This window comes from Caloenas nicobarica, chromosome 10 (assembly GCF_036013445.1).
Source record: "Caloenas nicobarica isolate bCalNic1 chromosome 10, bCalNic1.hap1, whole genome shotgun sequence".
Lineage (NCBI taxonomy): Eukaryota > Metazoa > Chordata > Aves > Columbiformes > Columbidae > Caloenas > Caloenas nicobarica.
In genome coordinates this window covers 20,515,482-20,531,646 of record NC_088254.1, presented here as the reverse complement: position 1 = coordinate 20,531,646, position 16,165 = coordinate 20,515,482, and the positions used below count along the sequence as shown (strand labels likewise).

General features: G+C 48.7%; 1 protein-coding gene across 1 annotated transcript in view; it reads right to left on the bottom strand.

Moving 5' to 3' along the window:
• Positions 1-1,372: 1,372 nt before the first annotated feature.
• The window catches only part of LRRK1 (leucine rich repeat kinase 1), a 75,239-nt gene continuing 60,446 nt past the window's right edge, over positions 1,373-16,165 (bottom strand). The window contains exons 26-33 of the mRNA XM_065641455.1: positions 15,778-16,055; positions 14,913-15,107; positions 13,930-14,081; positions 12,289-12,406; positions 10,798-10,914; positions 4,942-5,777; positions 4,362-4,463; positions 1,373-3,035 (exon numbers count right to left, since the gene is read on the bottom strand). Coding sequence (XP_065497527.1) covers positions 2,858-3,035; positions 4,362-4,463; positions 4,942-5,777; positions 10,798-10,914; positions 12,289-12,406; positions 13,930-14,081; positions 14,913-15,107; positions 15,778-16,055 — 1,976 coding nt within the window. The 3' untranslated portion in view covers positions 1,373-2,857. The remainder of the gene's footprint in view (positions 3,036-4,361; positions 4,464-4,941; positions 5,778-10,797; positions 10,915-12,288; positions 12,407-13,929; positions 14,082-14,912; positions 15,108-15,777; positions 16,056-16,165) is intronic.

The window sequence follows — 16,165 nt, the reverse complement described above, 5'->3', positions numbered from 1 at the left end:
CTCTAATGTATTAAATTATGATACTTTTCTTCTGCGTGTTGAAGAGAAGGGGAAAAAAAATTGAATTACCCAGCTTTTGGAAAAATAAAGCTGAAAATGGCATTTTTAAGCCTCAAAAGCTCCAAGAGCCACCAGGTGTGCAGTGTGAGGCTCCCTGCCCGCAGGAGGGGACGAGCCGGGGGGGGGTTTGGGCTCTGACCCTGATGGCTCAATTAATCCCGGTGGCAAGTAATTAATGGCCCCAGCACCCACCTCCATCCTGCTGCGTGTTGGGGAGGGTTAATCTCATCTCGGAGCATCCGCTTCCCTCCCAGCGCCGAACCCTTTCCGTGCGCTCCTGCTGCTCCGAGATGGGCTGGGGGAAACCTGATGTTGACAAAATAAAACGAAGCTGTTTTCTGCAGGAATAACCCCACTTCCAGGCCCCTGCTCAGGCTTATTTTTAGAAGCCGAAATAAAATAGTGAGGACTGTGATCGACGCAGCCCTCCTGGGCCAAGCGCCGTAACGGGGACTTGAACCAGCAGCGCCTGGGGCTCGGGCAGAACAGGCTCTGCGGGTGGGAGAGCTGGGAACGAGCATTAAATTCTCACTTAAACTAATTGAACCGGTGGGTTCTTTGGGATTTTGGTTTTAATTTCTGTTTATTTTTGGCCCTGGGGATTGATTCCCGAGACACGCGCGTGGCTTACCTGTGCTGGCGAGGTCTTGGGTTTGCCGATGCAAGGGATTTTGTCCCGATTCCAGAGTAGCAGCTTCAGGCTCTCCGTGGCTTTTGGGAACTGACCCCCTGTTCCCAGGAGGCTTTGGCACACAATCCCCATCCCCGCAGCGGGGGCCTCTCAGGCCACCACGCGGTGACATTTGCTTCTCCCCCATCCCTCTTCCCCGAACATCCCGAGGTGGCTGGCGAGGGTGAAAAGGAACGGCCGTGGCGTTTCCAGAGAGCATTTTCTCAGAGAAAACCTGCAGAGCTGGACGGACGGACAAGCCGGTTTACAGCCCCTGTTGGGGCTTTGAGGATGGGTCACGAAAGAGAACATGCGTGTAAAAGGGGTCTGGCACCCCGAGAAGGTGACTGAGGTGGCTGAACCCCAGCTCAGGTGACGGGGGTGTGCAGGTGGGTGACAGGGGCAGGGAAATGCAGTTAATTGGCCCTGACATGGGTACAGCAATTTCACAGCTGAGCTCGAGTCAGAAGGTGAGCCCAGGAAAAGTGCCTGTAAACCCAATTCCATCAATGCTCATCACAAGGACACACATTTTAAATCAGACGCCACAAACCTCAAACACCCTGGAGCTGACGCAGGTTATGGGCCATCCATAAAAAGTGCCACCAAGGCAGTGTCGTTGTGGGGAGGAAATACGTTTATTTTAAGATACACTCTGTTTCTGAAAAAGGGTATTTTAGCAGCCTGCAACAGAAACGTGAACCAGAGGGATAACCTGCCCATTCGGCCTTGGCCAGCCTTGCCGATGCTCACACAAGTTTCTTGGGATAGGAAAAAAAAAAAGGTCCAAAATGCAAACTGTTCAAACTGTACACCCTTTACAGGGTGCTTCACCAGGCTCACTTTTTACACTGCTGTACATGCTTGGGATAACTAAGTGCAATTGTATTCAAAGCCAATACATCATCCCAGGCCACTAATGAAGATAAACTAAAAGCTGTGGTGAGCGGAAGCTGCACAGATAACACAGGCAAATTAAGCTTATTGTGTTCCCGATACTCCGGAGTGTATTTACCAAGAGGAGAGAAGCAAAGACAGCTCGTGAGCCTTCCTGGTCACAGGGCTCCTTTCTCTTACACCAGGACGTATCTGTCAAACCCAGTGGTTTTGCTTTGTATCATCAGGTCTATTTACAATTGACTTTGCAACAGCGCAACTGAACAGCTCACTCACTGCCCCAGACCGTGCAGGATCACTGGCAGGTTACTTCGGGCTCTCTCACAGTAACACCCTCCCACAAGAGCTTGAGGAACCAGAAACGCAGTGGCCAGCCAAAGCTTATTGCTGGTTCTCACACCTGGATGTCTCTACGCAGCAGTTACAACAGGGGCTACACCTGAAGTAGCCTCTAACAAGCTTGTAGGGGTGTGAGGAGCAGCCCCAGCAGATGCGTTTCGGGGGTGAATTACCCCCCAGTGACGCCCACCGCCAGCCAGCGGACAGTGGGGACCGTCACCTGCTCAGGCACAAGGTGACCAGAGCTCCCCTGGCTGACAAGATGCACTATAGAAGCAGCAGCAGCAGCCAGAACATGCTGACGGTGAGGAAGGAACTTAAAATGGGGAAGAAGAAACTGGAAGTCATAGAATTGTAGAATATTTTGGGTTGGAAGGGACCTTCACAGCTCACCCTGTCCAACCCCTGCCATGAGCAGAGACATCTTCACCAGCTCAGGTTGCTCAGAGCCCCGTCCAGCCTGGCCTGGGATGTCTCCAGGGATGGGGCATCCACCACCTCTCTGGGCAACCTGGGTCTCACCACCCTCATTATAAAAAATGTCTTCCTCTCGTCTCGCCTGAAATAGAGGCACGAGCAGAACTGCAGCCACCTCCACCTTGTGCTCTCAACTCCTGCAGGGGAGCACGTGGCGGAGCAAGAGAGCAGAGGGGCGGCCCAGCTCCCCAGCTCATCCTGCAGCTCCCGAGCTCGTCCCTGCTCTGCCTACACCCATCTCTTCAGTCCCCAACAGGCTCCAGCCCCAGGAGCCCCGCAGGGCTCATTAGCAGCAAACCAGACACAGGTTCTGCCCACGCTCCCCTCTCCAGGGCCGTGAATCCAAGTCCAGCCATGCTCAGAACAAGACGTATCCATCTTTTGGTCCAGCCGCGGTTCCCAGCACCACAAGCACTACCTTCTTTTGCGCATGCAGGTTTCGAGCCTTCCCAGCTCTTCATAGGCCTGGTAGAAAACGTCAAAGTCTCTGGCGCTCCAGCCCCTCCAGACAGCCAGGCACCACTCTGTGTCTTCGTTCTGAAAGCAGCACACAACCGTGTCCTTCGCTATGAGAGCGGCATCCACCAGCGTCCTGGGGAGGGGAGAAAGAGCAGAGACGGGCATTACGGTGGAGAGCAGCCCCTGCTAACGCCGCACACCGCTGCTCACCCGGCACCCACCGACTCACGAGCTTTCCTTTCCAGCTACTGAAGCTCTTTTTATAAGCCACAAATCCTCGAGGAAGGAGAACATAACAAAGAGAGAGATCAAAAATGATGTCACTGCAAAAGCAAGCGGCTCGGTGACATGTGAGAAGATTTTTAAAGGGATTCAGGTGTGTAAACATGCAGGTGGGTGCTTAACTCTGCTGTGACATTTTGAGGTTGCTGTTAAGCTCCCAATTTGCTAAATCCACAGACTCTTTTGCCTGCTGCCGACCGGCTGCTCTTTATCCTGTTGGTAAAACAGGGCGGGTGAAAGTCCATTGTGCCTGGACCAGCCAGGCAGCAAAGCAGGACCAGTCCGAGGTGGCCGAGTCACCTCACCTTAATGCCACACTTAATTTGGGTAAAGCAAAAATCAACCTAAGACTACCTGTGAGCAATACAGAGAACGCTGCACTCCCAACTAAGTGATAAAGACGCGCAGTTAGCAAGCAGAGGCCATGGCAGGAGCACTTTGATCTCCTGTTGTGTTTGCCCAGTGGTAATAAATGATCATTTATAATCCTTAGCGCTGCTTAACCTCCATTTGTTCCGACATAAATAGTACAATCCCAGACTGGTATTTAAGTGATCAGCAGGAACGCTCCCATCTCTCTAGCAGCTATTTATTCACTTGGACTCTGGTTCGCTGTATGAAACATTTTAAATTAACGTATATAACTGCTCTCCCCTGTGCTCCAGGAGCCTTCCCCCGGCCCGTCGCTGCCTGCAGCACAAAGGTGTCATTTAGAGCCAGAACGTCAACCTGACGGACGTGAATGCAGCCACAGACAAGCACCGCGCTGCATAAATACAGCTCTTGTTCTGAACGCGGGGCTGAGCCTGCCAAGCTCCGCCGACCCTCTGCCAGGTGCCCTCGGAGCAGCGGGAGGCAGCACCAGGCAGGATCAGACCGATGTCTATCACGTTGTGCAGGACGGTTCTGTCTGTCTCGTTATGGGGGTGCTTGGTCTCTGTGACTTTTGGAGGCCGGGCCGTGGTGACGGCGCCTTCCCTTCACCATTTCTCATGCCACAAGAACATGCACGTGGCTTAATGCACAACCAGCAACATGTCTCCTCTAGCTGGGAGCTTCTCAGATGCTGCTGGACGCTGAGGTGAAGCTTCCAAGAGCCCCCAGAGCCACCCTCTGCACCCCTGTCCCCTTGTGTCCCCCCAGACTGGTGTGACAGGCGCTGCCCAGTCAGCCTCACCCGTAGGGAGCCAGTTCCCTGGCCTTGAGCACCGCGATCACCCTGCCCCGCTGCGTGCCCGATTCCTTCTCCAGCCCGATCACGATGATGTCCCCTCCTCTCCTGGAAGAGAAACAAGGGAGATGTCACATGTACTCAGGTGCTACATGACCTTCTGCAGGGACGGGGGCACTGCCATGCCACCACGGGACATCCTGCATCCCCCGCAACAGGCAAAATCAGATTGCCAGTGGTTTCCATCAGCTCAAGAGGACACGATGGGATTTGCCAGGGACTGGTCTTTGTTCCCTCAGCAGCTGGGGAAACAGCTTCGAGTCTTCCCACCTGCATTTCTCTTCTGTTGAAATCAATCCTGCAAGACCTAAGATGTGGCCAATCTGCCCAACACTAGACATTGTTAAAAAGGAGTAGAAAAATTGACATACCCTTGTACTGGGAGCAAAATTTCTTAATAACAACTTGACTTTCTGGGCAGGTGAATCATACTGAGTCATCCTGAAGGCCAAGCTCCTGAGTTAGCCCGAGCTGATCTCGCGGGAAAGATTTTTGACACAGTTGTTTTGACAAGTTACCCACTCACCTAGGGATCCATATGAGGTCTTTCACCGGAAGAATCTTGACAGCTTGGAGATGCTGCACGTTGTCACCTGCAGGCACAGCATCGTGATCCAGGGAAGGCTTCAGCTCATGAAATTTGTCAGACTCCTCAAAATCTGTGGAGAGCAGCGCGCTGGAAGAGCTCGTGGGCGAGCTGGGTAGGCTGGAGGGGCAGCGGGTTATCCTGTTAGGAGGCGAGGAGGAGCAGGAAGACACAGAGCAATAATCTGTGAGCGAGTCCTGGTGGTTTAGTATCTGGGTGCCGACCTCCGGGCTGTAGATAATGCTCATGTCCGCCAGCGGGTTACTCTCCATCGCCTTGTGGTTTATCGGTGCTGTGGCCGGGATGGCGGCCGAAGGTGGCTGGATCGTAAACATGTCTCGGAGGGGGCTGCAGTCCCCGCAGAAGTAGCGAGCGCAGAGCTGGTAGGTGGTAACGTGATACATCACCAAGAAGTTGCTCTTATCATCCAGACACCACACCACCTCCTCCCCGTGGCACTCGGAGTTGCAGGCGATGGACGTGATCACCGAGGGGGGGCTGAAGGGCTCCAGCCTCCTGCTGATCTCCATGCTGGTGCAGTCGATGATGAGGATGCCGGGGCCGTTGCTGTACCAGACCTCCGCGCCGCTGTTGGTGATCTCCATGGCCTTCACCGGGTAGGGGTTCTGCCGGGGGTCGTCGTCGGAAATGTTGAATTTGGACCTGTTTGCCGTGTGGGAGCACAGGTAGGAGCAGCTGTCCCCTGGGATGCCCTGGGACACCGAAAACACTGCTACAAGTCCATCCGACAAGCCGGCCAGCACCACATACGAGTTCTGCAAAATAAGACAGCAGATTTGCTATCCAGAATTTTTACTTCTGTGCAATACAAGACCTTTCAATCCCAGAGGCTCTGGCTGCCTCTCACAATCCTGCAAATACGCGAGTAACTGACCCCAAATGGCTCAGTGATAACGGCAACATAAAAATACATCATTACAGAGAAGCTGCTGCAGGGCCATGCTCCTCTCACCCAGCGTTACCTCCCTCTTTATTGGCAAGGGAGGACAGATGGACCTGGCAGCCTGCCCCAAAGGTTAACAAATTCAAGCTGGAGTACGTTCTGAGACAGCCATCGTGTTCCTAGGAATCCAGCTGTAGAAACCCGGCTCGTTTCCAAAAAGGAGTAAAAGCTATTGCTATCGGCGTAGGTAGGGGAGGAGTGGAAGAAATGCAGTAAAAATGGAAAGAGAGGGAGACAATCCCCTTGCAAACAAGAGCACAAAGTGATCGCTCTGCATCTGACATGTGCTGCTTTGACAGCACCGCTCCTCCCAGGGCCGTTCTCTGGGTCTGGGTTCCCCGGCAGCTCAGAGGTGTCCCAGCGAGGGCACAGAAGCAGCAGCAGTTCAGCAAAGCAGCTGCCGAGTGCCAAGAAGAATTCTGCAGGTAGTTAAAAACCCACCCCCAAATGCACAGATGTGTCAGCTGCAGGAGCCACGGCCAGACCGAGCTCTGGTGCCGCGCTCTGCGACACTGATGCGACAGACATGTTCACGTCCCGTGGACAGGAGCTGGTGAGGCCACGGCTCGTTGGTTTTCCAGCCCCTCCAGCTCATCACAGCAACACAAAATGCTGTTCAACAAACTGGGAAATGGATCTCTGGGGAACAAAACTCCCCGTGACCTTGGGTCTGTACCAGAAACTCCCTCATCTGTGAAGCGGATAAAACAATACCTACCTCAAAGGCCTTTCTATTTCCTCCCCATGGAGCGATAAATTCTAAAAAAAAAGACCCTTTGCCCAGGGCGTTTTTGCTGTTGTTACAATCTGGCCAGACTAAAGCAAAGCGAAGCGAACAAAACCAGACAGCTGAGCCGACTCGGGATGCCAGCGATGCCGCCACCCCTGCGAGACGGGACGGGGACTACAGTGTCACCCCTTGCTGCTCACAAATTAAGGAAAAGCCCAAGCCCTTCCAGGGATCTTGGCTGTGCCAGCCCTGGAAGCAGCTCCCAGGATGCTTAGACCTGTAGAGGCTAAAATCAGTACCTTCAATTGCTCGCAGGTATCAAGGAGCAGATATCGTAAGGGTATTACTTTAATTGATAGCACTGTTAGCAAGGCTCATTAAGAGTCTTGGACAAAAAGACGCTCTCTGTATACAACGTATGAGTAAAACCATGAGTGTGCTGAGCCCGTATGACTAATCCAAATCATGGCAGAATTTTACTGTAATGGGAAAAACCAGGGAAGCAAGTGGAAAGTTGTGAAACGGGATTTGGACTTTGACTCAGTCCAGTCCCAATTCTCCAAGCACTTAAGTAAAAGAAACCCAAACGGCCGGCAGCGTTCGGTGCCATGTCCCCGCTGCCATGTGGATCTGGTGCAAGGGCTCCTGGATCTGGGTTTGCCAGGGAGTTGCATCAATAGGCTGGAACACGGCGTAATGCTTTGCACAAGCTGGGCTTTGGGTTGCTTTTTCTTTGGAAAGGAGTACAGTTATTTAAAACAGAACAAAACGAAGCAGAACAGCCCACAATTTGCTGGTGAAAATGGTCCAACTTTTGCAGTCCAAAGGACCCTGCAATGGTATTTCTTACTAAAAATGGAAACATTTAAATTGAAATGGAAACATGTGAAATTAAGCATAATGTGGGTATGTTAACCTGAACTGCTCCTAGCATGACACAGGACACTACTAAAATCCTGAGAGATCGCTATAATTTTGTCTTATTTAATTTGAAAATGCTGAATGATCCAAGCATATTCTTCATAAAAAATAATATTTTCATTTCTTTTATTAGTGTCAGCTACTGCAGAACAGAATCCAGATTCCCTTTGGGTTTCCATAGGCCAAATTTCCTTGGCACCGGGCAATCGGCACCATAACGGGGCAGAACTGCATCCGTGATCCCCACCCAGCTTTACCGGTAATACCAAATTCTAGCCTGTCTGGAACAGCACAACGGTGGAAGCAAATCTGGAAGTTATTTTATGCTTTGGGGCACTTATTACTCACCGCCTTGGCTATCGGGACCTGTTTCCGTCCAGCCACTGTTATCTCTCTGTTTAAGAAACAAGGAGTGGGAACTCAAATGCTAAGAAATGTCCTCAACCTGCCCGACCGAAACGAGGCAGTGACTCATTTCACAGAAGCACAAGGCAAAAGCCACCCACCCCCGGGTGCCACCGACTCACCAGACGTTATTCGCTGCCAGTGCAGCGAGGCAAAAGTCTCCAAAAAATCAGGGTATTACAACAGTGACCAAAAGGCAGGCAGGGCAGCAGCCTCCAGAAACCTTAAGTAACTTTCTCAGAATTCATTTTTCAACATTTGGTCTCCACGAAGAGCCAACAAAAACACAAGAGCAACAGAACTGCATTTGAAGTGTCCGTCCTGCCAGAAGCCCCGCTGTGCCAGGGAGGAAGGGCTCGGAGCGGGGCCGCCAGGGCGTGCGATGTGCAGGGGCGAGCTGGCTCCAGACGTCCCGTCCTCGCAGCTCAGGACAGCGCGAGGTTCAGCCGCCGTGAGCAGGTTAAAACAAAACAAAACAAATCTAAAAATCCATCCCCTGACACGACAGCCTGGGTCACCTCCTCCTCTCTTCCCCGCAGGGTCTGGCACCGCTGGCAGCGGCAGGCTGCAGCCTTTAAATGCAGCTTTTGTTTGCGCGTGTTCCAGGTTTCTGCGAGAGGCCGGAGGCTCGCACCCATTCAGATTTCTCTCTCCCTCAGCATATCTGTGTAAGAATGCTGCAAAACAATTCAGAAAGCGTCTTGTTTTGGTCTTTTTAACTTCTTTGCTTATTTGTGTGTTTGTTATTTTTTATTTTTCTGAAAGGAAATTTACTTAAAATTTTACTGTTTGCCAAAAACAATGACTGGTGACACAAAGCATGCAAGAAAAAAGTTTAAATTGTACAAGACTTTTCCATGGCGGGTGAGTTTTAGATTCTGGGCCCCTCTCCGCTGCTTTTAAATTTCCATGATGCTTCCTTTGGATGAGAAACCAAGTTTTGGAAACTATTTCTTTTGGATCAGACTTCCCAAGGCAGTCGTAAAGAATTCCCCTTCCCAGCACCGTCCCTCGGCAATTCTCTGACTGCGAGTTACCTCACATCTCACCAGCTAGAAGCTTTCTTCCCAGGGAAACGCGAGCAATTCTCTCCTCCGCTGGACAATAACGACTGTGTGATAACTCTGATGCAGCTCACTGCGCCGTACAGTGAGTTTGACAAGTGTAAGCTTTCCACTTAGCTTTGTTGGAGGAACTGGCTGTTTCAAAAAATGGTTTAGTTTCTTGCCAACCTGGTCTGCACATCCCTCCGGCTGCTGCTCTGGCTATTTCACTGCCAAACTCATTCATAGAAAGGAGAGAGGAAAAAGTTAAGTCCAATAAACTAAGGAGCGCGCCGAAGGGATGTGGATTTCTGGAAGGTTGGGTAGGGTCGGGGGAGGAAGGGAGGTGTCTAGACTCAATATTACTATTGTAGGGCCTGGCATTATTTATGACATTTTCTAGGCAAGCCGCAAACTGAAAATAGAAACCAGGAGACATAAAGCCACTCGTAACCCCTGAGGAATGGCTTTGCAAGCTGTAGGACAGTGGAAAAGCTGAAAGTGAAAGACTCGTTCGACTGTCCTGGATAAAACCTCAGGCAGCATGAAAAAGAAATTTGCCCTACACATCAGAAATGAAACTGCATGGCGGAGAAATGCTGCAGGTCTGGGAGCCAAAGCAAGCCGACGGATGCAGCCTCCCGGCGGGTGAAATTCACCCCTGTGCCAACTTTACATCTCTGCCCTACTTTAGTCCTGCTTAGACCATGTTTGGAAGTGAAGCAGTGCACCTTACACTAACCATCTGCCTCGGATTCGGTTTGCCGAGATGCAGCGGTCCCAGCAAACGAGCCAGAAATGGACAATAAGGCAGAATGTGGCATCAAACAGCTCCCCTGTTGCTCCAAGAGCTGCTCCATATTGAGCTTTTAGACACATGTCAGTCTGCTGGCATTTGCAAAACCGACACAACTACCAATAATGTTGGAACATAATTATGTGTTTTTACTTGAGGTGGCTGTAAGCAAACCGGAGGTAATTTAGTCCAAAAACAGTTTTTATACATCTCCCAATACTTGCCCGCAATAGGCAGTCATGTCAAGATTTCTCCTGCCAGGAATTGCATGTTAGCAATTCCAGACCTAGACAGACAGTATATAACTTTTGTTGTTACCCATAAGAGGCACTACTTGGACTGCCTGCATTATTCGAATGTTCTCATTCAAAACGTTCTCATTTAATGGTTGGACTTGATGATCTTCAGGGTCTCTTCCAACCAAAACGATTCTGTGATTCTAAAACCAAAGAGAAGTGTGGCTCAGCCTGGATAATATTTAAAGCTGATTGTGCACAAAAACGACTGCATGCTCACACACCAGGAAAAAAGTGCGTACCAGAGTTAGGATATGCCCAAATCCTGCATTAGTGGCTAACAAATCTCTGTTCTAATTACTGTTTCATGTCCCCTCTACTTTGCTTGATCAGCCTAAACTCCTGTCTTCCAGCGATGTGGAAACACAGCTGGAAAACTTCCACGCAAAGGAATTTGATCCATTTTGACTATTTTCCCAGCAGGTTTGGAAGTGCCAGTTTTGGTCCCTTGACTCAGGTTCTTGCCCACACCTCTGTCTCCTGGCAGAGGCACAAAAACCTGGAAACTTTCTCCTCCTGCTGCCAAAATGTTCCTGGGCACTGCAAAGTCCTTCAACACCAGCCAGTGACGAGCTGCTCAGACTTGGGCAGCGGGTGGCTCAGTCTCAGTAATGTCCCTTTCCCTTGAGGTTCCTCCTCACCTTTTTGACAACAGGCATCACCAGAAAGCAGCTCACAGTAGCTGGAGTGTCCAAACCCTTCTGCGGAGTCTTGAGAGGACACATGCCCTGCAACCCATACACAGAAATCTTCTGGTCCTATGAAAGAACACATAAAATTCTCTAAGTTTTAATCATCTTCCACGCCTTTTCTATTTTCATACCTGAACAAGATCAAATTGGGTCCAAAACCTGTTTTTATTTGTATTTTTCAAACCCTGGATTTCTCTTTGTTTCCCCTGCAGAACATTTGCTTTGTCTGCAGGTACCGAGCAGGTTCTGCCTTCCCCAGAATGAGCTGCGGGCAGTACATGCGCTATCCAAAAGACACCAAAATCACCACTATAGGTGTTTTATCACCACATCTAAAAGTAGCATCTGACAACCCTGACCCTGTTTAAAAAAAAAAACCCAAAAATTCTTCTAAAAATCAAACAAATCTCAAGTGCGTCAGGACAACTGAAACATGTTTTATGTTATTTTGCATTAATTCGTCAATTCAAGAAAAGCCAGCATTACATTTTATGTGGAATTACACCTGCTCTACAACCCGTAAATCTACTGAACTGACATAGAGCACTCAGTTTGGGGAACAGCAACGCACTTCATTTTGGTCAAAAAGATGGCAATGTAAAATGCTTTAAGATTTCTGTATTGTAAATTTTCTATATTTCTTGTTATGAAAAAATAGGAATATTTGAACTTTACCTCAATTTGGGAACAGAAAAAGTCAAAGTATCTTATTTCCCTACAGGAGAAAAAAATATCTATACTGTCGGTTCCAGCATCCACACTAGGGCAGAATGAAATAACCAACACAAATTATTTATTCAGCAAGTGTGGCCTTTCTTTCCCTCTCTGAAACACTGAAATTCAGGAACATTTTCGTTGGTTTCAGATATTTTTTTTGTTTGTTTTGTGTCAAATGATTGTGTCAGAATTGGCTGACACTTAACACAGCCCTTTTGGATGGGCAGACGGGGCTCTGAGGGATAAATCAGCCACAATCTCTCACTCTTTATCTTTTTAGCTGCAGTTTTCCACAGTGAACACAAAACTCGGGCACCCATTTCCCACCAGCTTTCAAATCCCTCAGGCCTCTTTCAAATCCCCACCCTTAACCGCATGGTTTCTTTCACTGCTTCCATTTATCGCTTACAGATAAGGACATTTCCCAGATGAAACCCTGGGTACAGATATGCTAAAACCCGGAGAGTTTTGCCTCGGAAATTCGAGGTTCCCACGATCGTTTTGAAGGCCAGGACACAGGATTTTGATCCAGGTATCAGCCGAGTTACAGGCAGAAACAAAACACCCGGAGACGGCAGATGCAAAGTCACGCTGCTCATCTGAGACACTCATTGTCTCAAACACTCTTGGCTTTACTAATTTAAGAGGCTCTTTCCCTTCATTTGTGTCTCTCCTAACGAGGTCCCCTCTTGAGCAGGACACGGGGGCTCAGGCGACACTCACCTCGGTGGCGGCCCAGAGGGCGTTCCGAAATTTTAGCTGGCAGCACAGCTTCATTCCTGGGCAGCTCATCCTCTCCACTTCTATGACTCCTTTCTCTGGATTCACCACCGTGTAGTTTCTGAAAGGAGCAAACAACAATTCCCTAGAGCCGTAACACGACTGTCCAGATCCAGATGACGCTGCGAGGATCTATGCCCCTCCAAACAATCATTGGAAAGGAAGAGAAAGACATGCGCCACGGCTCTTCCTCAGGGGACAGATATGCAACTGCTTCTGCGAAGATTTAAACTTCGCGTGGAAATGGATTAGGAGAACTTACGTGGTCTGTTACTATAATTCAGCTGTGAGACAAAGAGCTCCAGCTGAACAGCAGTAATTAATAGCTGGGAGGTCTGAGCCCATCTTGCCCATTAGGTTCTCAAGAGAACACGTGCTGGCTCTCCAAGTTCACTGCCGTGGTGTTATCTGGCTTCATTACTTATTCTAGTACATAAACAGAAGAGCACAATTCTTCCAAACAAGAGCAAAGATGTGTAGCCCCATAAAATAATTTATAATTATGACTAATTAATATTTTTGTCACCAAAAGGATTTTGTTTGTTTGAGGTTTGGGGAAGTTTATTGGGTTTGGGTGTTCGAACAATAAGTGGATATTCATGATCACATCTGTGAGCCCCAGATGTTTCACCAACTGTGGCACAAGGAATTACGCAACCCAAAATCCGTCACATATAAGTAATTTGTTATTCAGCAGTCTCCAGCAAGTGGATTGTCCAGTCAGGAAGCAGATTCACTGAGATATATTGCTGTGAATATTTGGACAACATCCATGTATTCAAAATACATCTGTGAGTCCCATGTGTTTCACCAGTTTTAGCAGGAATAGTTATACTGTCTGCACTGAACGACTGACCAGGCACCACAAATAGCAAAGCAAATAGCTCATGAACACATCACGTATCTTTCCCATTAGGTTAATGTTTGCAAATAATGAACACATTAATATAAATTTCAGATCGGTTTGTGAATGCTTCCAAATAAGATCAGGGCTATAAAAATCAGTAACATCCATAAAAATAAACCTAACTAGCCCTGGGTCACATATGGCTGAGCAAAATACCATCATCTCAGTCACAATTTAATAACATTTAAAGCACATGCCTATTCAGTGTAGCGCACATTTTACTGGCTGTACACACTTGGATGCACACACAGCTTCAGGCATGTGGTTAAATCCCGATGATTTCAATAGGATTTAAGCATGTGCTTAATTGCTTTGCAGAACAGAGGTGGAACTGCAGTCTCAATTAGGAAAGGTTTAGTGTTAAATGGCCTCATTAGGAAAGGCAGAACACGTCTGTTCTCATGTGCAAATGCTTCATCCTGTGTGTGTGAATCATTACACTGCCCTAATCTTCTCCTCATATTAACTGAAGCAGAGTTAAGCTCATTAAATATCCTTTATAAAGCAACCACTGTTCCCAATTAAAAGAGTTTGGGAAAACAGTGTTCACTGTCTCCTTGGCATTCACCCAAATTCACTTTCACCTTCTTTACCTCCCTCCCAGAGGCATAAGTGAAGACGCTGAAGGATTTTCACTTAAAAAGGAAAAAAGAAATTACTAATATGAGCCGTCTCACCTGGTCTCTTCTTTCCCATCCCAGAACACCACGGTGTACTCTTGTCCTTGGGAGCAGAAGAAGGAAGACTGCTTCCCACAGGACAGCAGGTACATAAATGTTGCAAAGGTGGGATCTTTCATCTGTCCTACAACAGAAATGGCCAGTGGGCGCTGTGGGCAAAGGAAAAGAGAAAGACATATGTCACACAAGAGAGCAGGAAGTCCAGATGAAATAAAAGAATCATCATAATCATCATTTATTAACGCTAGAGACCCAAGAAGTAGGTCTTCTTTAATAAACGCTTCTGCTACTTTGTCCAATCCGCACCTAATTCTCCTTGTACATCCCACCTCACTGGTTCTTGGCATCCTCTGTATCCCAGACACTGAAGCCAAACCTCTTCTGGACTTCCACGGTTTGGTCTGTGATTCTCTTACACATTTTATTGACTAATTTCTTCAGGTTTATGAATTTTAGAAGCTGACCCACTGTCATGACAGTGTCTAGCTGTTAGTGAGTCAAGCTGACCTTTGTTTGAAGGACAGCAGCTCTGAAACACCAACTTGTAATTAATGAAAAAATGTAATGCAGCATAATCCTTTTCTTGTACTTTGAACCCTTTTTTTCCCCCTCATACTGCCTTTTATAATCTCAGGGGGGTTGAAGTCTTTGTAGCTACACTCACAGCATGATACTGAAGCTGTTTCTAGAAATTATGGGTAACGTCTTGCCCTGGTGAAATCAATAGCCTAACTGCCATTGACGTCGAGGGACCTTCATGACACCGCAGATGTCTAAGGCCACCAATCTGCCATCATTTCATTCATAAAACTCTCATTTAAGTCAACAGAAGCTCTGGGCCAAATCAGCAGGAGGGGTAAACGGGCAACTGAGCTGTTCTGCTGTACTGAGAGCAAGCTCAGCTCTTCTGCATGAAGAGGGCTGCCAGATCTCTGTAGCTACGAGACCAGAAAATGCTGCTCATGAGGGCTTTTTCGTACCTTTTCTGGCTTAGTGTCCCAACACTCCATCATGAGCGCCTGCATCCGATAGAGCTGCACCTCTTCTGGCTGCCCAAGGACAGGACGGATCCCTTTGGACAGTTTCTTCGCAATCTGGAGCTGGTGTTGTCCCAATACGGGCCGCTGACCAGACAGCAGCTCATACAGGACCATCCCATACGAGAACATGTCGACCTAGAGCCAGCAACAGAGAGAGAAAAACAAGGGAAGACCTCCCTTGGTGGGTGGAGAGGAGAGCAAGGAAGGCCGTGGTGGGAAAGCTGGTGCTGCACACCATGCGTGTCGAGGTGAATTCAGCCCTTGTCAGGCCACACCTCGAATGCTGTGCTCAGTTTTGGTCCCTGCTATACAAAAAGATGTGGACAGGCTGGAGAGGGTCCAGAGAAGGGCCACAAAGATGATCCATGGGAAGCCACCATACGAGGAAAGGCTGAGAGGACGGGGCTTGTTCAGCGGTGAGAAAAAAAGGTTTAAGGGAGACCTCATCACCACGTTCCAGTTTTTAAAGGGTGGCTACAAAGAAGATGAGACTCCCTTTCTACAAGGAGTCACATGGAAAAAATGAGGGTAAATAGGTACAACTTACTCCTGGGGAGATTCCTATTAGACACAAGATACATTTGTCATGATGAGAACAACCAACCACTGGAATAATCTGCTCAGGGAAGCGGTGGATTCCCCAATATTGGACACTTTTAAGATTCAGCTGGACAGGGTGCTGGGCCAAGGAAGGTTGGACCAGATGATCCTTGTGGTCCCTTCCAACCCGGTATTCCGTGATTCTGTGAACCAGCCACCCACCGCAGTCACCCAGGGGTTGTCTCCATGGGTACATCACAGTTACCTTCTCATCGTAGACTATACGAGGCCTGATCTCCGGAGCTTGGTAGCCTGGTGTGCCTTCCACGCCAAGCGCGCCTTCGTGGAATGACTGCCGGGAGATCCCGTAATCGGAGAGTTTGATATTGATGTGCTCTTTGACGTCCAGGGACCACACCAAAATATTGTCTGACTTCAGGTCGCAGAAGATGATGTTCTTCTTATGCAGGTAGGCGAGGCCTGTTACAATCTGATACGCTATTTTGTGTGTCAGCATGTGCCCCAGCGGCACAAAGGAAGACCCTGGCACAAAGGAACAGCCCGTCTTCAGTTCTCGTTATTGCAATAACCGATTTCTCCCCCCCTATTTCTCTTTCAAACTCCAGAGCAATAACTAACAACCCTTTAAAACG